This window comes from Oncorhynchus gorbuscha, linkage group LG03, assembly GCF_021184085.1.
Source record: "Oncorhynchus gorbuscha isolate QuinsamMale2020 ecotype Even-year linkage group LG03, OgorEven_v1.0, whole genome shotgun sequence".
Taxonomy (NCBI): Eukaryota; Metazoa; Chordata; class Actinopteri; order Salmoniformes; family Salmonidae; genus Oncorhynchus; species Oncorhynchus gorbuscha.
The window spans coordinates 64,400,216-64,427,362 of NC_060175.1; the positions used below are offsets into that span (position 1 = coordinate 64,400,216).

General features: G+C 43.6%; 1 protein-coding gene and 1 long non-coding RNA gene across 12 annotated transcripts in view; one reads left to right on the forward strand and one right to left on the reverse strand.

The window, feature by feature from the left end:
• Positions 1–27,147, forward strand: part of LOC124031693 (IQ motif and SEC7 domain-containing protein 1-like) — a 176,319-nt gene that overhangs the window by 124,256 nt on the left and 24,916 nt on the right. Inside the window, exon 1 of one of the 11 annotated variants that reach the window (XM_046343268.1) lies at positions 10,035–10,161. The exons of 7 other annotated variants lie outside the window; for them this stretch is intronic. In XM_046343268.1, the coding sequence (XP_046199224.1) occupies positions 10,148–10,161 (14 nt within the window). In that variant the 5' untranslated portion in view covers positions 10,035–10,147. Of the gene's footprint in view, positions 1–10,034; positions 10,162–18,016; positions 18,364–26,391; positions 26,836–27,147 lie in introns of those variants that run through there. 3 more of the 11 variants (XM_046343266.1, XM_046343264.1, XM_046343270.1) reach the window with 3 other exon arrangements.
• On the reverse strand, positions 1,789–26,929 carry LOC124031694. The gene is made up of 3 exons (XR_006838159.1): positions 26,554–26,929; positions 22,023–22,131; positions 1,789–2,272 (listed from the first exon to the last, which is right to left on the reverse strand). It is a non-coding gene; the product is annotated as an uncharacterized LOC124031694 (long non-coding RNA).

Here is a 27,147-nt window from a genome sequence, read left to right on the forward strand (position 1 = left end):
GAAATCACAGAATGGTTTTGGTACTGAATTGCTGTGCACTGGCTCCATCTGTTGGTGAGAACATTTTTACGAAAGAGGACCGGAGTCCCCATCCACAGCTTAAAATGTTCCCAAACCAAGTTCCCTTCATACAGTAGCTCTTAAGTCTCCACCCATACAGTTGCTTTGGTGTTTAGTTGTAGTAAGTGAAGGAGAGATGCACAGCCATTTATCTGTCTCGGCTAACTAACAAGACAGATAAACTAACTAACTCCCAGACAACAACAAGTATGCCACTGAACTCCCCAAGGGCAGAGACCTGAGAAATTAAAGGATGTGGGATGTCTTTACCCTAACAAACAACTAGACAAGTATTCCACTCTGTTAACCATTTGAGGACCGAGAAATAAGAGATGAGGGGATGTGGGGAGTCATTGGCTTGTGTATTCCCTCAGAGTATTCTTCAGCTCTCTACTCTCCCCTATCCCCCTGTCTCTCTCTCTCTCTCTCTCTCTCTCTCTCTCTCTCTCTCTCTCTCTCTCTCTCTCGCGCTCTCTGTCGCTCGCTCGCTCTACCTGGCGTCTATCCAGCGGTTCCTCCATCTGATTACTGCTTGTCTCTATAGAGATCTATAACTAACGTTTACTTACTATTGTTCAGAGAAAGTGGCGGTTGCCTGCTGGGAGCAGAAAGAGAAAAACCGCAGCATTATACTGTGTTGGAAGAAATATGATATGAATATGATGTACTAGACCCAGGTTAATGCTGGGTTGAAATTGACGTAGATGAGTTTAGAGCCATTCGATTGATTGATTTATTCATATATACTAATCTCACGTGGACAGACGTACATGACATGTATCTAGTAGCTGATGCAGTTACGCAACATTTGGTTCTGGGTTTCCAAGATTGCTTCATACAAATACAAAAAAATAACATTTTACAGCACAGCTATTTTACAATAGGTAAATCCTGTGGTAACTGGAATCTGGACCAACGGAACCTTCCATGGAGAGAGCTGTTTCTATTGTGCTCCACAAGGTGCTGACAGACACAGTGTTGTGGTCTCTGGCCCAGCATAGAGTCAGAGGACTGGGCTAGAGAGCTTTAGTGAGGCCTGTACAGGACACAAGGCCCAGAGGAAAGATGGGGAGGTGGAGGTTTCCTGGAAGCCGGATTATACTGACAACGTTTTCCGCTAGCGATGTCCATGGTTTCCGTTTCAGATTATACAATCGCATGCAGGGATTCGTTTTTCCTTTCCATTCATACGCTACAGAAGTGGTTTGAGTCAAACCAGTTAAGATTGAAATATAATGCTTATTTTACAAGCCAATATAGATTGCAATACATTATTTAGTATGAAGAGTCAGTCCAGATTCAGTCAGTATAAATGTATAATACAGTTGTTTCAGAGTGTTGTCTGACAAAGATCAGATTTCCCCTCTGGTCCTGTCATGTGTAGTGGAGAAAGAGCGCGAGAGAGGCATGGAAACAGCGTTGCAACAAACTGATTCTGGACAGACACGTCCCCAATGCGCCCGAGATCAATGCCACAGCTGAATAAATGCACTGAAAGAGAGAGAGGGATGAAGGGGGAGAGAGAAAACAGCTGAGTGTATGAGAGAAAGATGGTGGTATGAAAGTAGACTGAGAAAGAGAGAGAAGGCAAGATTGACAGAGCAGCTGAGAGAGAGAGAGAGAGCGAGAGCGGTTAGGGGGAGGGCGCAGGGAGAGACTCTCCTTTTCATTGACATTCAAGGGAATGTGCTGATGACTAAAGAATAAATCAGTCCGATAGAGGTTCCTGCCTGGTGCTCCATGTCTCTTAACCCCAGGCAGCCTACACTACAGCACTATATCCCACCTCTGTCCACCTCTCCTCTGCTAGCTTAGCAGCCTGTTTATCGACCTCAGCTCTACGTAGATCAACGAGCCTGCCTTATAGTGCAGGGGCTCTCAGCTCCACCTGAACTCTCTCTGTGTCCTCGACACTCGACACAGAGGTGGCAGATATATGAAGGCTCAGGTAGGTGGGCACATGTCTCTGTTGCTGTCAGTGTGTGTTTGATGGTTGCTTGCAGTACCTACCTGGCTGCAGTAGTGGGGTATAAGCGGTGTTGTTGTGCTGACTAAGTCCGTGTGTGGCAGTGAGGAGGGATGCAGACAATGGATCCAGAGCTGCAGCTGAGAGCAGAGGCTGCCATGTCAATGGATCGAACGGTACGCCGGAGTGCCGGCTCCACTTCTCTGCTCTGTAGTCTGATGTCATGGTCACGCTGATGCATGTCCCCTGGAGGTAGAGAACAGAGGGGGAGAAAAAGATAGAGGGAGAGAGAAGTTTTGTATGTATTTTTTATACCATTTTTGTATGCGCATACACTTTATTTAACATAAGTGTGTGTTCTTGTCTGAACAGAGATGGTTTGTGAGGACATGTTTGGGCCTGTAGATCTGTGGCTATTCTGTCCTTTGCTGTCTCTCTCTCTGTAGACCAGGTAGGGGCAACTGGTGGCCAGCAGGCAACCCCCCCCCCCTTTTATTGGCCGGTGGACCAATTTCACCCCCAAAAAATAAATGTGATATACAGTGGCAAGAAAAAGTATATGAACTTTTGGAAATACCTGGATTTCTGCATGAATTGGTCATAGACAAAGATCAGATCAAATGTTAAGTCACAACAATAGACACACAGCCTGCTTAAACTAATAACACACAAACAATTCATGTTTTTATTGAACACACCGTGTAAACATTCACAGTGTAGGGTGGGGAAAGTATGTGAACCCTTGGATTTAATAACTGGTTGACCCTCCTTTGGCAGAAATAAACTCAACCAAACTTTTTCCTGTAGTTGCGGATCAGACCTGTACAACGGTCAGGAGGAATTTTACAAAACTGTTTCAGTTCAGCAATATTCTTAGGATGTCTGGTGTGAACCGCTCTCAGTGTTGAGGTCAGGACTCTGACTGGGCCATTCCAGAAGGCATATTTTCTTCTGTTGAAATAATTCTGTTGTTGATTTACTTCTGTGTTTTGGTTCATTGTCCTGTTGCATCACCCAACTTCTGTTGAGATTCAATTGGTGGACAGGTAGCCTTACATTCTCCTGCAAAACATCTTGATAAACTTGGGAATTCATTGTTCTTTCGATGAAAGGAAGCCGTCCAGGCCCTGAGGCAACAAAGCAGCCCCAAACCACGATCCTCCCTCCACCATACTTTACAGTTGGGATGAGGTTTTGATGTTGGTGTGCTGTGCCTTTTTTTTCTCCACACACGGTGTTGTGTTCCTTCCAAACAACTCAACTTTAGTTCAATCTGTCCACAGAATATTTTGCCAGAAGCGCTGTGGAACATCCAGGTGCTCTTTTGCGAACTTCAGACAGCAATGGCTTCTTCCGTGGTGTCCTCCCATGAACACCATTCTTGTTTAGTGTTTTACGTATCGTAGACTCGTCAACAGAGATGTTAGCATGTTCCAGAGATTTCTGTAAGTCTTTAGCTGACACTCTAGGATTCTTCTTAAGCTCACTGAGCATTCTGCGCTGTGCTCTTGCAGTCAACTCTGCAGGACGGCCACTCCTAGGGAGAGTAGCAACAGTGCTGAACTTTCTCCATTTATAGACAACTTGTCTTACTGTGGACTGATGAACATCAAGGCTTTTAGAAATACTTTTGTAACCTTTTCCAGCTTTATGCAAGTCAACAATTTTTAATCTTAGGTCTTCTGAGGTCTATTTTGTTCCAGGCATGATTCACATCGTTCAATGCTTCTTGTGAATATATTTGTTTTTTTAATAGGGCAGGGCAGCTCTAACCCACATCTCTAATCTCGTCTCATTGATTGGACTCTAGGTTAGTGGACTCCTGACTCCAATTAGCTTTTGAAAAAGTAATTAGCCTAGGTGTTCACGTACTTTTTCCAACCTACACTGTGAATGTTTAAATTATATATTCAATATAGACAAGAAAAATACAATAAGTTGTGTTATTAGTTTAAGCACAATGTGTTTGTCTATTATTGTGACTAAGATGAAGATCAGATTGAATTGTATGACTCATTTATGTAGGAATGCAGGTGATTCCAAAGGGTTCACATACCTTTTCTTGCCACTGTGGGTATGTATATACAGTACCACTCAAAAGTTTGGACACAGCTACTCACTGAAGGGTTTTTCTTTATTTGTACTTTTTTTCTACATTGTAGAATAGTAGTGAAGATATCAAAACTATGAAATAACACAAAGAATCATGTAGTTCAACAAATCAAAATATTCTTCAAAGTAGCCACCCTTTGCCTCTGACAGCTTTGCACACTCTTGGCATTCTTGGCATCAACCAGCTTCACTTTGAATGCTTTTCCAACAGTTCCCACATGCTGAACACTTGGCTGCTTTTCCTTCACTCTGCGGTCCAACTCATCCCAAACCATCTCAATTGGGTTGAGGTTGGGTGATTGTGGAGGCCAGGTCATATGATGCAGCACTTCATCGCTCTCCTCCTTCGTCAAATAGCCCTTACACAGCCTGGAGGTGTGTTGGGTCATTGTCCTGTTGAAAAACAAATGATAGTCCCACTAAGCGCAAACCAGGTTGGATGCGTATCGCTGCAGAATGCTGTGGTAGCCATGCTGGTTGTGCGCCTTGAATTCGAAATAAATCACAGACAGTGTCACCAGCAAAGCACCCCCACACCATAACACCACCTCCCCCATGCTTCACGGTGGGAACCAGACATGCAGAGATCATCCGTTCACCTACTCTGCGTCTCACATAGACACAGCTGTTAGAACCAAAAATCTCGAATTTGAAATCATCAGACCAAATGACAGATTTCATGTCCATTGCTCATGTTTCTTGGCCAAAGCAAGTCTCTTCTTATTATTGGTGTCCTTTAGTGTTGTTTTCTTTGCATCAATTTGTGCATGAAGGCCTGATTCACACAGTCTCCTCTGAACAGTTGATGTTGAGATGTGTCTGTTACTTGAACTCTGTAAAGCAGAGAACTCTGGGTCTTTCATTCCTGTGGCGGTCCTCATGAGAGCCTGTTTCATTATAGCGCTTGATGGTTTTTGCAACTGCACTTGAAGAAACTTTCAAAGTTTTAGAAATGTTCCGGATTGACTGACCTTCTTTTCTTCGTAACGATTTACTGTCGTTCTCTTTGCGAGACACTGTGGCCCCTCATGAGTTCTGTTTTTTTTTGTGGCCCCCACCCCTATCAAAGTTTCCCATCCCTGCTGTAGACCAATTGTTGTTCCCTCCTGTCCTATCTATGCTGGATCTTCCTTCCTGTCCTGTCTATGATGGAGCAGAGCAGCCATGTCTCCCCAGCCAGCCCAGCTCTCCCCTCTGACTCACGGCAGAGCTCCAGGGTGATTCATCTTGATCAGCACCTGGTAGCACACTATTAGCATATTTTCAATTAAACCTGTAGCGGACAGGATGGGACCCTCTGACTGCACATCGATTTTTCCTCAATTGTTCCTGCCGACGCAAGCGAGGCAGTGTTGGTTATAACAGACCCCTGCCTGTTTTTCACCGTTCACTCAGAACTACTGATCTGCAGTCATTAGAGCTGTTTACAAAATGGATGGCTTACCAGAGCAAATTAAATGCACAGAGCTGTGAGTGGTCTCTCTCTCTCAGTCATATGGCAGAATGGAGGTTGGGGAAACTACAGTACTGTATGCATGGATTGTTTCCATGCCGCGTTGTGTACTTCCCTCCCTTAATAGCCACCCCTCCTCCCTCGTTCTCTCACTCGATCTTGCTCTCTCTCGCTCTATCCCATCATGACATTCTTTGTCGTCTTTTGTTTTTCTGCTAGAGATCGTAATGAAACGCAGAATTCCCCTCTGGATCATTAGTCAGAATTCACAGAGTTCTGTATCCCAGGTGTTTTCTCCACATTCCATTGTATGTTTATGCACTGACTAAAATGTACCACTGAATAAAGATGTTGGAAATGACAGTGCACAACACTGTTCTCTGCTCTGTATTCAGCATGGTGTCTGCCTCTATAAAATGTGATTTACCTCAAGATCAACCCTCTGCTTAAAACAACTTAACTTAACCTTGTGACTGCACAAGTCAATGTTAACGTACTTAACCTCCAGACCGATAAACGGGACTTGTCACCCTCACACTGGCCCTCCTGTTCAGCTCTCCTGGCAGTAAAGACTGGGCTCTCAGCTCTGTGGTTCTGCTATTCGTCTATAGTACACGTGTGTGGATTGGGAAGGGTAATATCCTGGTTGTCAGGGAGGCTGGTGTGAAAGCACACCCGAGCTGTGGCTGTGTGGTTTCTGTGTACCAGCTTAGTTTCTCTTCTTCTTTAGCTCTGGCTAGCATCGCCATGGAGAGAGTAAACATCTGTTTTGGGGGGTATCAGACTGTTTCTTATTTTTTTTTATTTATTTTTTTTTTACAAAAAGAGGAATCTAAAAATGCACTGGGTGAGGTGTATTTCCAATTGGAGACCTCCCTATCTAAAACAGGACTTCCACTTCCGAAGGTTGAAGCGGATCCTTTTGGCACAAACATAATACCTTTTTGAGTTGGACTGCCTCTACCTAAGTCCGAACAGCCCATCCTTTGTTTCAAAACTAACATGAAATCTTAGACCGGAGAATAACAAGCGTTTGACAAGGACAAGGAGATAAAGGGGAAAGTGTCACGAAGAAAGTCCTGTAATCTCTGTTTCCACAATAGATACTAAGGTTGTACATTGTGAGAAAACGGACTTCGCCATTAGAGAAAACACTCTCTGAAATGGCCCCTGTTGGTTTATGTCACTCACAGATTACATTTAGGAGTGTCTGGTGCTATCTATTTTGTGTGGTATCACAGTGGCAATGACTTGTGGAAAAAGCTACTTTTTCCAAGTGGCACCTCAGCTTTGGAAGAAGGTCATTGGATTAGAATGACTGAGTATCTTTGATGACCAAATTCAGTTTGGGTTGTATGGTAGTAGCCACTTTAACTTAAGAGACTGGTTGATTATTTTAAATGTACTTACAGTTAAAGTTAGCCTCGTTCGAACCACCCTGATCTTGCCAGCTCACATTCTGTAGCGAAACAGAATGTGCCCTCACGAGATCAGGATGGTTCGTACGAGGCTAACTTTAACTGTAAGTACATTTAAAATAATGAAAAGTCTCTTATGGTTCAATTAATCCACTGTACATCCTTCACACCTATACATCTCTACCCCAGTTGAAGGAGCCAAACTGATCCCTCAACTCCTCCAGTTGATTGGCAGCTGTGTATCCCTGGACTCTGGTCTGTTAGTTTAAAAAAAATGTTTAATTTAACCCTTATTTAACTAGGCAAGTCGGTTAAGAACAAATTCTTATTTACAATGACGGTCAAACACAGACGATGCTGGGCCAATTGTGTGCCGCCCTAAGGGACTCTCAATCACAGCCGGATGTGATGCAGCCTGGATTCAAAGCAGGTACTACAGTGACTCCTCTTGCACTGAGATACAGTGCCTTAGACCGCTGTGCCACTTGGGAGCAGGGGTCATTCAGACTGCGGATGAGGCCCGCTACCCTTGAATTGACCTGAGTATTATCCTCGGGTTATCCTGTAGGCTGGGAGAACTGGGCCTGGGGGCTTCTAATGAGTAATTTAGGGGCTACGGGTCAATAGACCCTGCAGCCCACCAAGACCAGGGATGTCATGCCGTCATTAAAGCAGCAAGCCTTATGGAGCATATATCACACTGCCCAGGATAAAGCCGAGACAGCGGACAGATTATAATCCATTTCTCCGTAATGACTGTAATTTTTGTAATTTAATTCTGCAGGACCTAATTGGGGTTGGAGTGTTGTGAGCTGAGCTGTGTGTTGATGTATTGTGGGTGTGTGAATGTTGTGTGGTTTTTCTCGCTCCATTCCAAACAAATGGCTTCCATCCCTATCGACTTTCAATAGGATGTCTGATGAGATCCAGGAGATTGTGGCTCTGAATGGATTTCATGGACACAAAACAAAGTTAGTCCTGTGTCTTTGTTGTTGGTAATTGTAAATGAATCCATGTGTCCTGCATAGGACTATCGCCCCTTCCTTCTAGTGAATACCTTGGCACTATCTCAAACGGAGGTGTCAGGGCTGCCGAAACGTAAAAGTTGGTGCTTTATAATGAATGTATTATATACATTGCCACTCCCTGCCTGTGGCATGGCACGGGTCTTGACATGCAGTTCTCACAAACTTATAAAAAGAGGGCTATCCTTCCTGTCAGCTTGGAGGGTTTTTGTGAATATGGAGAGACGGTAGATGTGCTGACTTGCACACTTCCAGGACTTGCTGGAAATGAAGTATGAATGGAATGTGCACACTCAGGATATCTGGTTCCACTGGAATGTGTCGACGTGAATACATTTCTTGACACTTGTGACCTGCAGAAAAGTTTGCTTAGTTGCTCATATTCACATGGGGGGGGGGGGGGGGGTGGTGGAGCATTTAGTGAGAGTAAAAGAATACAACGTATGACTGGTTAAATCTTAGTTGTCCCCAAAAGGACACTTTGTATCCATGTTGTTTTACCTAGTGACCTATATTCAGTGTCCGTTGCTACCTACGACAGACCCAAGGCTTTACAAGTGAAGGACTTTCAGCAGAGGCTCGGGACAAAAGTAATGAATAATGTATCTCCTAATTTCCCCTTCATTGTTAAGATGCTTTCAAGCAAACATTTTAGTTAATATTTAAATACTAATGATCCAGGTCCATTTGCAGTTGGGGGAAAAAATGCAAACGTCCCAGGTTACCATCTCCGGTAAACTGATAGGCCTATGCTGACAGTTTTCAGAGGTACGTTCTGTGATAGGCGTTTGGATTTGGTTGTTGTTTTCCACTCAGATTTGCAGAGTTTGAGAAAAGAGAAGACGCTAGAAACTGGGCAGGATTTCCTTTCGTTAACAAATTGAGGACCTGACATTGCAGTTTCCCCAAACACCAACACACTGCTTTCAGGGGTCAAACTATAGCTATCTGGCTGTCCAATGGAAGCCTGTCCTTAAGTCTATAGTTTAGTTACATACTACTCTAGTGTTTGTTACAGTATCATTATATGAGGTCCTGCTGGACACCTTTTGGGATCCCCACTCGTACATTCAACACTTGAATCCAGGGCGACTTAAAGGAGCAATTAGGGTTAAGTGCCTTGCTCAAGGGCACATCAACAGATTTTTCACCTAGTTGGCTCTGGGATTTGAACAGCAACGCTCTGTGGCTTGTATGAGTCTCTTTTAACAGTTGGGTGTCCAACGGCACTATAGGATCACCTAGAAGCCTGGCAGGCAAGGTTAATATTGTGTGGAAGATTTTCCCTTTTTCTTCAAGTTGAGATCTAACTGTACATCCCAAATCACTGTGATATAGAGTTCCTTATCTCCGCCTTCCCATCCTTTGCACGACATTAAGTGATTATGTCACTCAGTGCTAATCACCTTCTCGGTCATTAACTTGACGAGCCCCGTGGTTGCAGTCACTCCTACAGCTGGCCTAAATCATTTAACACACAGCGCTTTCTCCAAAAACAACTGTATGGGAAATGAAATATTGTACTACTGTCTACAGCCAAATGAGGAGGTCGTTAATGTGAAATATCATCAGTGTTCTCACTTTCAGAAGGAGCACAAAGTAGGAGAGCGAAATTAAAAAGTAATTCCGCACAGCTCTCAAACTCTCAACCTTTGCCTGTGTCATCTTTATCTGTGTCATTTCTTTCTCTTAAAGAAACCTGTGTAATATACAGTATAGTATTTGGCGCAGGTCTTTGACAGTATGACACATCCTCTAGCCTCGCCACAGGGCAGGCCCTGTTTTTCTCTGTCTGTATTTTCCCCTAATCAAACATGGAAAATGTATGATGCAGCGGGCGGCATGAGAAAGGCTTGCTTTATGCCCTGTGCCAACACAAACAATGGTCAGCGCCAGTGCAGACGCCCGGACAGGGAGGTGCTCCTCTAGGGCTCAATAGCCCCAGTGTCTCTGGCCAGGGGGCTGGGATGTTACAGAGACACTGGTCACTGCCAGGGTAGCGCAGGGGAGCACACAGTGGGATAGCAGATCTAGCAGACCTCCAGCAGAAGCCCAGGGCTGAGGGAGCAGGAGACACAACACAGAGGGAAGGTCTGGAGAAGTGATTAGCTGGATGTGGTTTGGAAGGTGAGTGAGTGGGAATGTGAGGGGGGGGGCTCTCTTTCTCGCTTACTCTTTTCCACCTCCTTGTAATACTTACATGGTGCGGACATACTTCAAAAAACAAGTATTTTTCACCTTGTGACTATCTGATCACTGATGCGATTAACCAATAGTGCAAGCAGATTAAACCGACAACAGCTCTTATTGTGGGCCGTACAGTCAATTTGCACATATCAACAGCATCATTCGATTTCACTTTGCTTTTGTGTCTCTAATTTGATTGCATAGACAGGCGTGCTTGTAAATGGCCCAAAACAAACACAGGCCAGTTATTATATCAAGAGCTTTTCTACTCACTTGGAGGACAGATATCAGGTTTCAATCTATTTCTGGGACCGTCAGAAGCAGACAGTTTTTACCCTCTGATATATCAAAGCTGTTGAAAATCCATTTAGGAAACAGACAAAGGAAGGAGAGCCGAGGGAGGTGTCTTTTTACAATGTTTGGCCTTCGCTTTACGGACGGAGAGTCTGTCTGATGATGGATTGGTCACCATGGTGCAGTTTGACCAGGAAGCAGATGTCAACTCAAAGCTGTAGTTGGGTTCTAAGGGTCCCACAGTGTTTGGCTGCTGAAGGAGAGTTAGGGAGTTCTCCGTTTTATCCAGTAGATTAGAAGTGTTTGAAATTTACTGCAGATGTTTTATTGTTGTGACATACAGTAATAATGCAACTCTACTTCTATTTTTCCAGTACCAGAAAACGATGAGACACAGTTTGATCATGTTTAGAAATTGAAACCGTGCAGGCCTGCCACATACTGCTTTGGTGTTTTGGTGTTTTGATGAAGTTCAACATGTATTTACTTTTAAATAAGCATCAAGCATTCTGTGAACTATAAGTCAATTGACCGTCTTAACATGCCGCATGACACAAACGCCTCTATGCACTGCTTCAAATAGAATGGTGCGCCACTAACCGTCTTAACTCACGAGCAAAAGCAGGTCAGTGTCTGATTCCATCCTGTGGATCTTTGAATAACTCCATCTCATTGATTCCACCCTCCCTCCCTCCCTCCACCCGCCATTGTCACAGAGATGCCTGACCTCCTTGTCCTATGACTTCATGATCATAGCTCAGCTCTCCCTCAGGGTCACTGTGTGTGTGGCTGTTTATACATATGCCTCTATGCACTTACTATGCCTCTATGCACTGCCTTGCTATGTTGTTGTATTAGGTCTCTTCATGTAGTGTTGTGTTGTCTCTCTTGTTGTGATGTGTGTTTTGTCCTACATTTATATTGTATTTATTTTTAATCCCAGGCCCCCGTCCCTGTAGGAGGCCTTCTGCCTTTTGGTAGGGCGTCATTGTAAATAAGAATTTGTTCTTAACTGACTTGCCTAGTTAAATAAAGGTTCAATACATAAATAATTTTGGGGGAAGATAACATAAATTGCTGCAATAACATCTCTGGCCAGCAGGTGGCCCTATCACTCTGGACCAGGGATGGACAACTGGCGGGCCCCACCCCCATCAAAGTGTCATGCACTCTGTGTAGCTAGCCCTTAACCACGGATCTAGGATCCGATTACTCTACTCCAATCCTAATTTAGCCATTAGGGCGATGAAAACATATCTGTCCCTGCGCAAGTGGTTAGGGATAATTCTGTGTCATGCACTCCAGTTGCCATTCTGTGTATTTATATTCTCCGTGGTCACTCACGTTGGGGGTAATCTGAGCACAGTTCTGTATGTAATGGCCGACCATTAGGGATACTCTTAACTGTAATGGCAATACTCTAACTGAGCCTAGGAATGTGTCATATCTCCTTGTTGTGCCCTACAAGTAGGTCCATTTCAATGGAATTTCATCACTGAGCATTAGACAAAAACATTGTTCTACTAGGTAAAAATCTGACAAGGTAAAAATCTGTCGTTCGGCCTCAGACCAAGGCAGTTAAATTCTCATTGCAAATAAGAATTTGATCTTAACTGACTTGCTTAGTTAAATAAAGGTTCATTAAAAAAAACAAGTACCAGCATTCTCTGGGTAGAGGTGGTGGTGAATTGTTAATTTCCCTGACAGTGTGTTTACCACAGTGTCACCTCCATTCTCACATGGCTCTATTTTTAGCACAGCAGCACTGTGCTGAAGCATGGTTCTGTTCAGGGGTGGGGCTTGAAGAGACTACAGTGAAATATGAGACCTGGTAAAGAGGACTGGAGGGAAAACATTTATTCATGGTCAAACACAGCTCCAGTCAGTTCCCAATAACACAGGGGAAATGTTTTTACATTTTTTGATACAATCTTAATCAAAATGATTCACAGCTGTAATGGCTGCCGAAGGTGCTTCCACCGAGTGTTAACTCTGGGGTGTAAAGACATACGCAATCAATACATGCTTATTTCTTATTCATTTGGAAAATGTTATTTCACTTTTATAATGTTGAGTAGGTTGTAGAGATCGGAAGGGGGAAAATATCCAATGTTATACATATTTTCAATTACATTTTAAGGGCAACGCCTGGTGCTGTAGGTGTCCTGGAGGACAGGCCGTGTGCACCTAATGGTGCGTTTGGCTGAGCGTGTCACCTCCTTAGTGCCTTGTGGTCAGCGGCAGTGGAGTTGCCATCCAGGCTGTGATGTAGCCAGTCAGTAGGCTCTCGATGGTGCTCCTGTAGAACACTGCGGGGGCCCTCGGGGACAGGCCAAATTGAATCAGCCTCCTGATGTTGAAGAGTTGCTGCCGTGCCCCCTTCTTCACCACATTGTCCGTGTTTTGACCATTTCAGCTCCTTTTTTGAGAACTTTTTCACCATCTCTACAGTGGCTCCGTGGATGAGGATGGGGGCGGACCCAGCCTAGTTCAAGTCCACAATCAGCTTCTTTGTTTTGCTGGCGTTGAGGGAGAGGTTGTTTACCTGGCAACACACCACCAAAGTGCCTACCTCCTCTTTGACATCAGCTGATGTAAGAAGGGCTTTATAAATACATTTCATTGATTGATTCATCGATCTGCGTAGGTTATATTTGTACTGTTTAACTATACTCCTTCATTTTCCTGACAAGGCTGCCACGTGATCAAAACAGTTTTGGAGCATGGATTCTGATTGGTCAGACCAGCGTGGTACAGACCTGACCACTGAAACATCCCTCTGGAGTCTTTATTTGTAGGTGGGGAGGAGCAAAATGGAGTCATGGTCAGATTTGCCATGAGTAGGACGGGAGATTATACTTACCTTATACTCGGGTCGAAATGACGTGTAGCTGTGGTCCAGCGTAGAATCTGCATGAGTTGGTCTAAAAATGTGTTGATAGTAATTCGGCAGCACCATTTTCTTACTTTTGTTAAAGTCCCACGCGGCAATGAAGGCTGTCTCCTGGTACGTGGTATCCAGTTTGTTCAGGGTCCAATGAAGATCTTTGAGAGCATTTTTGGTGTGCGGCGGGATGTACAATGCCATGGTGGTAATTACTGAGAACTCTCTCGGATGGTGAAAAGGGCGACATTTGATGACCAAGTATTCCAAGTTGGGAGAGCAGAAGCTCTCAAATTCCTGTACGTTTCCCCCTTCACACCACTTATTGGTCATAAAGCAGAGCCCTCCGCCTTGTATATAATCCGTTCTGTTGTATATAATACGTTTGGATGTCGGACGAAGGCGAGAGTATGTTGAAGAATATGATGTCCCTCTGGAAGGAGATCCTCGCTCTGAGTTTATCAAGCTTATTCACTAATAATTGAACATGGAGGGGGCTGGGTGCAGCAGCTCAATACTGCGTAGTTAATTGTGTGTAAAAAAGTATTATTATTATTTTTTTAATCACCTTAACTCCCTGCGGCCCTTAACCCTCCTGTTGTGTTCCATTCAAACTGGAAAATGTAGTTAATTTAATCTGATTGTCATTAAGATTCCATGTCTTTGTCCACACAGGGCATCTGAACACACAAAATACATTTAGATGATTTTCATTAAATTTTGGGTATTTTGTTTTAACTTTTGTACACCTGCGGTGTTCCCGGTGAATTGGTGAGACTACAATTAGTGTATAAAATTGAGTTCAGGCACATGCCCATTTATCAGATAGACACACTTCCCCTTTTTGGACTGGTAACACAGAATGAATTAACATGAAACGAACACAACAGGCGGGTTAATTGATGCAAGCTAATTGTTGTTTTGCTGCAGTGAGAGACGGAAGGAAGAAAAGCAGCCCATATACTTAGCTTACTTACACGTATACAGTATACGGTCTCCATTCTTTGGTGCTATACAACATGACAGGCAAATTCCCCCTATTCTAAACTTAGAGAGTTCAGGCATTACTAACGGATGTAGAGACACGTTCTTCAGTCGACATCACTAGTCGATGTCTGACGATCTTTGATGGTTCCTTGAGGATCCCAGAGGCAACACATCTGTTCCAGCTTTGCTGCCAGACAGAATTTGATCTGATGAGCAACGCCTCATATCCTTTCATTACTGTCAGTCCAGCCCATTTATACATTTGTTTCCAGCTCCCTGTTCGACACAGGAATCCCCCCCCTCCAAGAGTTAATGGTAAAACTGTGTTCATTTTTACTTTTAACGAGTTGCTTACAATTCACTCCAAATATCCCGGCCCCTTTACTTCTCTGTTAAACCGCTGCAGTATCAAACAATGACATCGCCAAGCTAATTGCTTCCAGACCGGGCCGAGAGCCCGACTTTTCGTTTTCTTTTCCATTTCTGGTGCAGCGCTTACCGGCGTTGGCTTGCAAAAGCAGATATGATAAATGGTGCATGACATCATGTAGACAGCGTTGCACAGCACAACTCTTTCATATACAATTTTTTTTAAACTCTTGTGAGTGCGTCTCCAGGAAACTAGCTATCGCTTCAATGGAAAAACACTTGAGGTCTTAGGAATCTGCAGTACTGTAGCAGATGCCCGTTTTCCATTGTCATTCATATTTTCGCTTCCTTTTCTGAATGTAAGACTTTCATAACTCAATATTCTTCATTAAGTTCTTTTCTTGCTAGACTGAAATATGGAAATGATCTGTGAAGCTAAACCTTATATGCCATGCAGTGGAGATGTCCCCGATCTACTATGGCTCTTGCCGAGGCAAGAAAAGGGGACAGGAGAGTATGGAGCTGATGGTGGAGTATGAGCTGAAATGCAGGGAGGCCATGTGCAGTGAGTTGGGGAAAATAGGGTTTTTTTATGAGCAAAGAAAGGGCCTCCTGTTGGAATTCCCAACCATGACATCATTCCCATGGAAAGAACCGTGCAGACGCTTGGATAGGGCAGAGGGGATATAGAAGGTTTTCCACACATACTGTATACAGAGAGAGAACGAGAGCGAGATGGAGGATGTAGATACAGAGGGTGTGTTCAGTGTTTAAAGAAATCCAGACTTTTCTTGTACCCAAGTTTAACGGTGCAAGGATGTGTGTTTGGCTTAGTGTATTTAGTGAGAGAGTTAAGATTGCTGTGGGGAAAAATACCCTTGTCATCAGAAAACATGATTTATTTTATGCAGATCATTAATCTAAACTAGAAATAATAGAGGTTCAAAGAACTATTGTTGATCTCTAGCCAAATACTGAGAAAATCCTGATCTCCAGGTTACTTGGTGACAGACATCAAGAGCTTTTCTTCAAAACGTACGTAATATATAATAATAATATAATAATATATGCCATTTAGCAGACGCTTTTATCCAAAGTGACTTACAGTCATGTGTGCATACATTCTACGTATGGGTGGTCCCGGGGATCGAACCCACTACCCTGGCGTTACAAGCGCCATGCTCTACCAACTGAGCTACAGAAGGACCTCAAGGTGGTGATGTCCTCTACGTCTTCCTTACACAGATACAATTAGCTTGTACTTGCGTGTAAAACTCAGAAATGTTAATCGACCATAAGAAAAGTGATATTCTCCAGACCTTGTAATCATTGCAAACGAATCGAGGTGCCCTTTGATTACACAGCTGCATATCTCAACACTGTACCAGACTGTAATGAAATCCTCCACTCATATCTATTCAGGTCTTGTTTCGAAACAAATGTCAGCAGGGATAGAGTTTATTCATTCATCCCTTGCGATGAAACAACAAAGCTTTGACTGCTGTCGCAGCCCACGGGGCTTTGATAATATTCAGGACTCATCGGGACTCGTTTGAAATTGCTGGTGAACGCTAAGATGCTCTCCCCTCAGGTTTCCTAACGCATCTGAATTGCAAAATAATGAGCCTTTAAATTTGATTGAAGGACGTTTGAAGATGTTGCGGGTTTTTGAGACCGTTTTTCTCCTTGGTGTGGCTGTTTTTGTTTACTGTCGGCCGGAACTAAACGGGACTTCACTAAACAGTGGAAAGACTGCGTGACAGGTGATTCCTGTAAGTCGAGTCTCTGCTGCTGTGCTATGTGTCGACAGCTGTACAGCAGCACTAGGGTCTGGGTCTCAGTCATCTCCATCTGAAATAGATCCTCAGTCAGTCTGCCTTCCTCCTGCTGCAGCGGCACAGACGTCTGCTGTCTCTATAACCTTTATCTTCCGCACCCGACGCTCAGCTTACAGACACACGGTCAAATATTCACATTTTTGTTCCTTGTGTGCTTCCTTCTGTTTCTCTCTCTCTCTCTCTCTGTTGTTGGTCTCTGACTCCATTCCTCTCTGTGTCTCTCTCTCTCTCAATCTTCTGTTTGATGTCCCAGATGGGAAAAGGGGCCAAAGGAAGCAAAAATGTTCTCCACGGGGAGGCCCAGGGTCCAGGCTTGTAATTAGAGGACATCACCACCTTCCTCCTGAGACAGGCGCGTCAGAGATTGGTGTCCCCAGTAAACCTGACCCATCTGGGAACCATTCTTCCTATTTTTCCAGGAACCTGTTGTCATTAACCCCCCCCCCCCTCAAATATCCCTGACTAGGGGGGGGGGCAGTTTGGCCTAGTCCCCCCATGTGCCCCAACCAGTTCTCTCAGAGGGGTAATTGTTCTCTGGCCCTGTCCAGTCAATCCTAAAGAGACTAGAGAGCACAGCACCTCGAGCAGGTAATGGTATTGCTGCAGCTCATGTCTGACTGACACACTTGGTTAACTAAGCCATTATGGTGCAATGGGAGACATTCTATGTGCTGCTCCATTATCTTCCATCCATGATAGAGCATGAGAGAACTGAATACAGACGTTACAAAGAAGGCCGAAGAGACATCTTATAAAACAGGAAGATGAAAAGAATAGGGGATGAGAGAGGGTTGAAGACAGAAATAGAGAAATAAAGAGGGGTATAGATACAGAAAGGCTAGCGGACTGTACACTAGCTCTTATGTCCTATGGGATTGCATTAGGGATGTATAGAGAGAGGAGGGCTGCTAAATTCATACTAAGAAAGCCCTCTCTCCCTCTTTTCCCTCTTGTTGTATTATATCCCAACATTCTGCTGGACCCTGAAAGGCTCTATTAATAGAGGTGCTTCCACTGCTCTCTCTCTGTGTCGGCCAGCTCCTCTCTTCCCACTTACATTCCTCCACTGGGCTGACCGTGGACTAACTTCTTTCACTTCTCTCTCTCTACCATCTCTCTCCCTTTCTCTCTACCATCTCTCCCTACTTCAGCCCTACTCTCTCTGCCCCTTGCTCATTCCCCCTATTCGCCCATCCTCTCTCCCTCCATCCCAGCCTCTTTCAAGTTTTTTTTTTTTTTTACTCCCTCAGATAGCATGACTGAATGACTTCTTCTATCCTCCTTGGTCCCAGGGTCATTTGTATTTTCCCCTTATGCCATTAGCGTGCTGCCGGAGGAATTCCATCCCCTTTCCTCTGCCTAGCTACAGAGCACACCCCCTTCCCTGCTCCCGCCCCCCTCCATACTGCTAACAGGCCAGTGAAAACAGCCCACACAGGGAGGTAGAGAGACGGAGAGGGGGTGACAGAGAGAGAGAGTGCGAGCTCCATCAGTGGCTATACTGACTGCCACTTAGCAGTCCCTGCTAGCCACCTGCCTGTCATACATCCATTGGGAAGGCCAAGCAATGGGAATATTTGCTAACGTGAAGCTACACCCAGAGAGCTAAGCGATGGGACTATGTCCATCTGAGAGGGATCCGTAGGCAGTAATGGGGACTGGTAGAGTGGGCTGGTAATGCCTCGTCTTGCGACTGCTAGCCAACATGTGGTGTTTGCACTGTAACTCCGAGAAGACCCAGTCCTTACTGGAGCTGGAGCTGGACAGCTGGTAAGGCAGGGTGGTATGGTGGATGGGTGTACTGTCTGAGCTGTTCGTCTGTATACTTTGTCACTGTTTAAGGTTATCATGACTTGCGATAGGGGGAAAATGCTTCATAAACAGGTGTGTGTGTGTGTGTGTGTGTGTGTGTGTGTGTGTGTGTGTGTGTGTGTGTGTGTGTGTGTGTGTGTGTGTGTGTGTGTGTGTGTGTGTGTGTGTGTGTGTGTGTGTGTGTGTGTGTGTGTGTGTGTGTGTGTGCTCTGATATGTGTATGACATGCTGAACAGAGTGCTATTCTAGTGACGTGCATAGCATATCCACATTACATGAGCCAAGGTAGATATCTTACAGTAGTGATGGCAGAGTCACGCTAATGAATTCTGTGCTCCCACTTAATGGAATTGCATGCAGATGATGTCTGTGTGTGCCGTTTTGATATCTGCTCTTCTTTTATCGAAATAGGCCACTCTCACTTGGCGTCTTTGCATACCTGAATAGAATAATGATAGCTTTACTGAATGTGTTACAGCAATACTGCTACAGTATAGTGCCAGTGCAACTGACATGCACGTGCACTGTCTGTCTGTCCATCCTCATGTGTCGAGGATCATTCCATTGCTGTCCTGTAATGGCTGGATCGTCAAGGGCAGGTGCTGAGTGTGGCGCGGCGGCTCATTGAATTCTGAATTACTGAGAGAATGACAGCCTGGCTGGTTAGCCACTAGAGAGGCACATGACAACTGTCAGGCTCAGGTTCAGACAGAAGCCAGCCAGCACCAGGTCTGACTGGGCCTGTGTGTTGGTGGGGTAAGGACTGGACTGTAGCAGCCTATATGGGCAGTGCTTTGTGGATGACTGCCAGAGTGACTGAGTGAGTGGTCTGTGGGTGACACGCCACCGGCGAGCCAAGTCGACACTCTTTTCAAAAAGGGTCTCTTGTTTTTTTTACTGCATTCCTGCTGTGCCAGTTAATATCGGACTGTTGGTTTAATACAGAGTGGATTTCTTAATAATATGAATAATGTGCTTCATTAATCAACCCCATAATCAGTGAATGAATCGGGTGAGAGTCATTGGTGCGGAACGCTGGACTTATTCACTTACAATGGAAAGTAATGCATGGACAAGACAAATAATGCTTCACAGTGATGAAGGAATGGGGCTCGCGTGACTAATATATATGATTGTACCACCCACCGTATGTGACGTTAATACCAACTGCCTATTTGGCAGAGGTGGGTTAGCAACACTGATGGACATGGGTGACCATCGCAAGGGAAGGTACTTTTAAAATGTTTATTGAGTTATTTTACCTCAACGTTGAGAGAGCTAGCACACAAGTGTTTTGCTGCTCCTTTTATACCAGCTGTAAACTGTGTAGGTGGCGAATGCAATTGGAATAGATTTTTTCCCCTCACAGTAGCATTAGCATCTCTGCTGTACATTTGTGGATGGTTAGGGATGACTGCATTGAACCTGTCATAGCCATTAATAACAGTGGCTCAGACTGACATTTCATCTGACTTTTGCGGAGCTTGATATAGGTCAAAGTGGCAGTGGGAGGCTTAGACATACAGTAAGCTCCACAGTGATGATTCCAGGCTAAAACTATTTACAGTAGAAGCATGATTCATTGCTAGACAATTGCAAAATAGGCGTTGGAACAGAGTTGCGGTGTGTGTATCAATGTTTCTGCAGGCCAGATGAGACCGTTTGACCCAGAGACTACGTGGGACTGGTGTTCTGTCTAGACAGTCATTCCTTGCTCCTGAGACCGTGTGCCAACTTTCCTGCTAGCACAACCACTGAGACTGAATTAGTTAACAGTAGTTTAAAATTGAGAAGTCAAAATTACAGGACTTTGTAATTACGACTGTGATGATGTCAACTACATAACATCTACCGGAAATTCCTAATGATCCGGCACAGCTAGCCAGTTTCCAACTGTACTACACTGTCAATTCCAATCTGTTTCTGTATACTAGCTCTCCTTTGTGAGTTATTTAATAAAGATCCACTAACATGATTCTTGGACCTGAAAGGAGTGTTGTTCAGACAGCATTGTTTTTTCTTCTTCTTCCTAACACTGCGCTTGCACTACATTAGATGGTTGCTGTGTTGTCTGCTTGAACTTTGACCTCCGAAACATTCCTACACATCTGCGTCTTTGTCGACCACTGTTTGCATATTTATGAGCTCTCTGAGTTACCGGCTGGCGGTAGAGAGAGAAAACATCTGTTTTTTTTTGTGTTTGGAGAACATGGGGCGGCAGGGTAGCCTAGTGGTTAGAGCATTGGACTAGTAACCGAAAGGTTGCAAGTTCAAATCCCCGAGCTGACAAGGTACAAAATCTGTCGTTCTGCCCCTGAACAGGCAGTTAACCCACTGTTCCTAGGCCGTCATTGAAAATAAGAATTTGTTCTTAACTGACTTGCCTAGTAAAATAAAGGTAAAATAAAAAAAATAAAAAAATACAAATGTGCTGGTGGCCTACTGGAGAGGACTCACTCCTTGTGGTGTTAGGATGATGGGTGTGGGTTAGGGACTGTAATGCCACATTAAGTTAATAATTGATTCAACTGACTTATGGTGAGATTTTTTTTCCCTCATTGTTTCTTTTAGAGGACCAAAGGCTAAATGAGAAAGGGAGTGACATTCTGCCATACAGCAAGCTAAACATATTTCACAGTTGATGAGAACTCAGACTGTCACACATGAATGAAGGAATAAGGTGTGTGTGTGTGGACTTGTTTAACTATACAAGAATAGTAAACTAACAAACATTTGACCAACTGGGGACACTTTGTTAGTCCCCAGTGGGGTCTCCCCACAAGGCTATTTCTTGGGGGTTTATAAGGTTAGAATTTGGATTAGGGGTTAAAGGTTAAGGTTAGATGTTGTGCTCAAAGTTAGGTTGAGGGCTGGGTTTAGGGTTAGGGAAAATAGGGTTTTGAATGGGAATCAATTGTGTTGAAAGGGTGAGTGCTACACTGGAACTCCTCTTGCGCCAAAACCTCCAACCTGCACATAATAGCAGTCCGCTATTCCCAGAACCTCCGCGGATGGACTCCTCTTTTCCAGGATGGCGGGGATTCTTCTCCCTCTGGACTGTGTGACGGAATACGCTGAGGCCTATGCATGTCTACCAGGAGGGGAGGGAGAGAGGGAAGACCCACCTCTGGGCCCCCAACTGAAAATCCCTACCAGCTGAGTTGACACACTCCTCCAGTCCTTCCAGACCAGGCTGTATGTCTGGCAGGAGGATCTTAGATCACCATTGCTGCTTCTAGTTTGCTAATATAATAAAAGACAAGTCAAACTTTATGTAAAGTGGTGGGGAAAGCAATTTTAATCTCTTTTTCTGGGGGGTGGTGTTTCTTATATTACGTTATTCATTACCTTGCCACTGGTTTACCTTTCTTTTTGGTGATTTGTTAATCCCCATTGTATCTGATTGGCTGAGAAGGACAGTGGGATTTGTAGTCATAACTCAAATAACCAAGTGGAGTGGCGACGTCATCCGAAGCCCTGCTTTCTCCTCTCCTCCTCTCGCTCCCTTCTTTTCACCCTTCACTGCAAAATGAAACATCTGCTCACTAACACACTGCTGTTTCTTCCTTCCGTCTTTTTCCCCCCTGGTTCTTTTCCCGCCGTCATGAACAACTGACCTGACAGAGGAGAAGTGAGGCTGGCCTTGAAGAGAACAGCAGGACATCCCTTGGAGTCTCTTTCTCTCGCCTTCTTTCTCTTCTTACTGACATTACACCATTTTGGTGGCTGAAGTGGGAGACATAAAAGCAGAGGGAGAATGGGTGATGGATGGAGCTGGAGAAGGGTGAGGTAAAGAATGCTGGTGAGTGACTTCAGTATTCCATGGAAAGGGCCAGCGCAGTAGAGGAGAGGGATTCGTGCACTGTAAAGCAACCACATCCACTTAGCTACTATCTTACATGGCCTGACACAATGAAGAACAAACCCACGAAAGCTCTTACACTAGCTTAAAGAAAACAGGTTCTAAATCTCTGTAGGAAAGATTATTTCACACAGGATCAGGAAAAATAAGTCTTTGTTTATGTGGAAAACACAGCCAACATCATACAGCAAGAGGTTCACTGCAACACGGTTCAGGGACTTTATGATCAAATGTATTTATGAAGCCCTTTCTACGTCAGCAGCTGTCACAACGTGCTTATACAGAAACCCACCCTAAAACCCCAAGCAGCAAGCAATTCAGATGTAAAAGCTATGTCTATTCGGTTCGGTGTTGTCGGTTATGCCAAATAAACCATCACTTCAAATATTCCCCTGAAAAGAATATAAAGCATTGTTATCGCTGGTCTCTGGTGGTACTGTGGCAGCGTGCTAGGTGCGCATGCCTCTCACTCCAGGGAAGGATGCATCGTCACACAGTTTGCCATGACAGATGGTCGGGGACACTCGTCCCCGCGGCGATTATGCAAGAAGTGTGATTTCACTCTGTCACACTGGGTTTGTGTTGGTGCTGCATGCAGTAAACGGGCCTCTGTTGTTTTGGTGCTGTAGCTAGCTGTCCGCAGATCTAAATGTTCTAGATGCCGTACACTATGTGTACATCTAATGTTCCAAGGGAGGCAGTTAGCATTCACTTACTGTCAAGGTATGCCTTTGTGTAAACCCTCTGTGTCTCAACCCGAAAGAACAGGGAGTTGGTGAGAAAGGGGGTCTTAATGTTATCCACTTAAACTGTCACAGGAATGTGCTCTGATATAGTCTGAAAAATTGGTGGGAAAGAAGTGGATAGAGTATAACTACGATTTATGTCTTACAGTATTTGTCTTGCTGTGACAATGAGTTAATTATACATTCAATTCAGTCAACTCCCAACATTCAGTTCAACTTGATAAAAGGTATAGCCTATTTATCCCCTAAGGGACAATTATTTTTGCTGGGCTTAAATTGTAAATGCAGACAACGTATAAACAACATGATACATACTATGGCTGAACCCATTTAGTCACCGGGTCAATTGTATGGTCTATAGGCTGTTGAACAACTGAGACTTGTTTTTTTCATGGTGCACAACACGCCTGTCTTATTCGCGCCTGTCTCAGTGGACGAATCCATTGCGGAGGCCACAGGCAACTGAAATTATATATGGTTATATTATGTCGAAATAATTGTGTAACACTAATGAATCAAATATTATTTTATAACAAATGCACTTTCTCCCGTGTTAAATGCGGTTCTGAAACATAATATTCAGTGGGCTGTAGAATTGGTGCCTTTCCCTATGTTTGCTATGTGCATAATAGCAAAGTTAACCAGCATATTAATGTGCATAATAGCAAAGTTAACCAGCATATTAGGATTGAATCAATGCGTGGGAGGCAGCAGCAGCAGAAATGAGGAAACAGCCCTTAGCCTAATTGTCTAAGAACATTGAAGAGAAACTTAATTATGTCTATTATCAATAGCATAACTGTTAAATGTGCCTGACTTTTTATAAATCATCCATATATATTTACAGAAATAAGACAGATCTTTTTTTCTGTTGCCTGTTTGAGTGTTTGTTTAATTGCCTACTAATTCCGTGAGCACCAAGCCTCGTGCAATGGCAAAATGGACTTTTTATAAATCATCCATATATATTTAAATAAGACAGATCTTTTTTTCTGTTGCCTGTTTGAGTGTTTGTTTAATTGCCTACTAATTCCGTGAGCACCAAGCCTCGTGCAATGGCAAAATGGCAGATAAAGCAATTTCCCAGATTTGGCAGTTTTTTGTCTTTACTATGCTGTAATAAAGGCTTTACAAAATGTTTTCGTTACAACGGACTGGTATTACTTATCATTTATTTAGTGCTTACACTGTTCCAAACAGGCAGAAAAATAATATTGTAATCTAACAGAACTTGTTTGTCACACATAATATGCACGCAGCTCTCGCTCCTATACCCTCCTTTTTCTTGATCTCCTTCTTTTTTTTTGTTATCATTATAATAATAAGTCATGTCATTGTCATTAGTAGGCTTTGTATAGCAGCCTTGTATAACCAACATCGAGCTGTAGGCCTAAGAGCGCATCCTGTTTAGTCTTTATACTGTAACTGACTTAGGCCTATATTTCAATACATATACTGTATATACTGTATCAATCATTCATTCATTCTTTCATGCCATCACACAGCATTTGAAATGCAATCAAGCATTTGTTTTGCAACTGTTTTTAGTCTGCTGAAATAAAGGCTTTATATATATTTTTTTTTCAGTTGGAACAGACTCTCTGGTCCACTTATTTAGTGTTTACACTGTTCCAAATGGTCAGAAAAATTATATTGTAATCTAACCTCAACTATTTGGCACACAATACCTACGCAACGCTTGCTCCCATACCCTCCTTTTTCTGGATCTCCAGTAGCTTCTACAACTAAGTCAAATGTCTTCCACAGTTCTGACTTCCCCTTTCCCCCCTGAACAACCAGTAAACATACGCCTGTTTCGAGTTTCTTTTTCACTTCCTCTGCATCCATTTTTACTGTCACTTGTTAATGTGTTTGGAGTTTGTTATAACCAATTTATCAATGTGATTATGATCAGTTATAGGTCAGGCCCTACTGATCACATGCATGCGATGCTTAGATGTTTTACATAAAGAGAGCAAGGGTTGAGGGAATAAGGAATGTTTTTCCTAAACAAATTAGTGATTTCGGTAACAGAACTTTAAAGTCAGAAACAAATAAGTAAGAAATGGCTAAATTGATGTTGCAGCTTCAGCACGGACAGCGCAATAAACACTTGCTGTGCTGTGGTGCCTTTTCGCTGCAGTAGGGAAGAGAGCGAGACAATGCTCTCACACAGGCACTCGCTGTCATTTTTTTAACACAGTGTGACCATCGGGTTCTTGAGTCATTTGTGTGTCTTAATTATTTAATCGAACAGTGTGCTTAAAGTATCAGACAAGCTCAGTACATATGTAGTTGATTTGATTCAAACAGGGTGTGTCTGTCTATATATGGAAAAATAAGTTTAAACATTTCAACCAATCGATTGGTCAAAAGAAAACAGGACGACTCTTGGTCGCGCTATATTTTTTGGGGGGGGGCAGCCCTTATATATACATAACCGTCACTTTAAATTTCACTGCAGGACCCTAGTTTTTGCAGTAGTTTATCATTCTGTGTCTGTATTCAGCTAATTCCTCCATGTCCCAGGTGGCAGCCTGGCTGTCTGCTATAGAGCCACGTCCACCATGTTTACAGAAATCACACTTCGCTGTTTGGTTGAAAGGCAGTTGAATGTCTAAAACGAATACAAAGGCCTCACAAAGCACAATGTGTCCCTTTCAGAGTAGTTTTAAACTGATTGAGCTGCATAGAAGCTGGAGTGGCTTTGGCCGTTTCCTTGATGCCTTTCATGTCCTAATCTGTGGTATTCATACGTTAGTAGTGCTAGTTCCCATCTATAACTCAGAAGGCCCCTACATTTTAATCGGGCAGTTGGAGAGCCTATTTAACCTTTACTGTGGATGTGAACATGGTGTCAGTATATATTTGGGATGCAGAAGGGTGTGTTGTGAATATTCAATACAGTTACTGTGGTTAGACTTTAAAAGTGACAACGTCCCACTATAAGGCTGGAAATATACCGTGGTCATGGTCAGGGGATTGACACTGTGGTCAGCTGTGACTCTGACATCTGTTTGTAGGTCACATGTTATCGGGAATCAACCTTGTTTGGTACTTTTGAGTGTGGTGTAAGATGAGTCAAATAGTTTGAATATCAATTTCTATTAACAATTGTACAGTATCACTATTTCTCATTTAGCATGTAATGGAAATTGGAAAAGGCATTGCTAAACTATGACATCATTGCTAAAATCCACACTGGCTGTAGTTTGTATTGCAACTTGAAGATGAATTTCCTTATTTGCAGTGTATATCCAGAAACAAATCCTCCTGGCTATAACTCGGTAGTTGGCAGTCTCCTGTATGAGGAGGGCAGTGGTTGTATGTACCTAAGAAACAAGGGGTGTGTCAGGTGTACACTAACAGGTGAAGTCACTATTCACACCACAACACATCCCGTGTTAAAGTCAAAGCTCCCATGACAAAGAGTTAAGACAGGGAGTTATATGGTGAAGCCTCCCATACCCCCTTCCACGTTGACTCATTGAATCGATTTTAAGTCGGTTCCAAATGATTGTTAACTTTTGATATATTTACCTTGTCACCGTGCGCTCCAACTGGACTTTGGAATATATATTGGACTCACTTTGGTAGAAGTGAGGCTCCTATATGCCAAACATGATGTAACTGTCATTGGTCACTGGTTGAACTTTGAACTGCCCGGTGCAGACTGAGTTTCCTGGAGGAGCTGCTGTGAGTGTGTACTCAAATCTTCAACATGGTGGACAAGGCATGGAGGAAGAGTTGGCAGTTCATCGAGAACAGGATGTCTCTGCGTGTGAAGAAGCAGTCTTCTCCAAATGTTGAACGTAAGAGTGAGTGAGTACCCTCTCCTGTTTGACTATATGCTGGGTTGAAAGGTTGGGTTGCTTTGGTTAGTTTTGTTGATGCGCTACTTGGTTGCTACTGCTGCGTGATTACGTCCTTATCAATATCCTGACCGTGTTGAATTTATTCATAGAGATTGGGTTGGTGACGTGTTAGAAAATGAATAGGGCTGTTAGTCATATTTCAAATAGTAATCAAGGCAAGGCCCACTTGCATGCACTTTCAATCAGCGCAGTGTTGAGACGCTGATGTAGGCTGTGTCTAGGAATGATAGTATCAGCACTTCTGAGAAATGACTGCAGT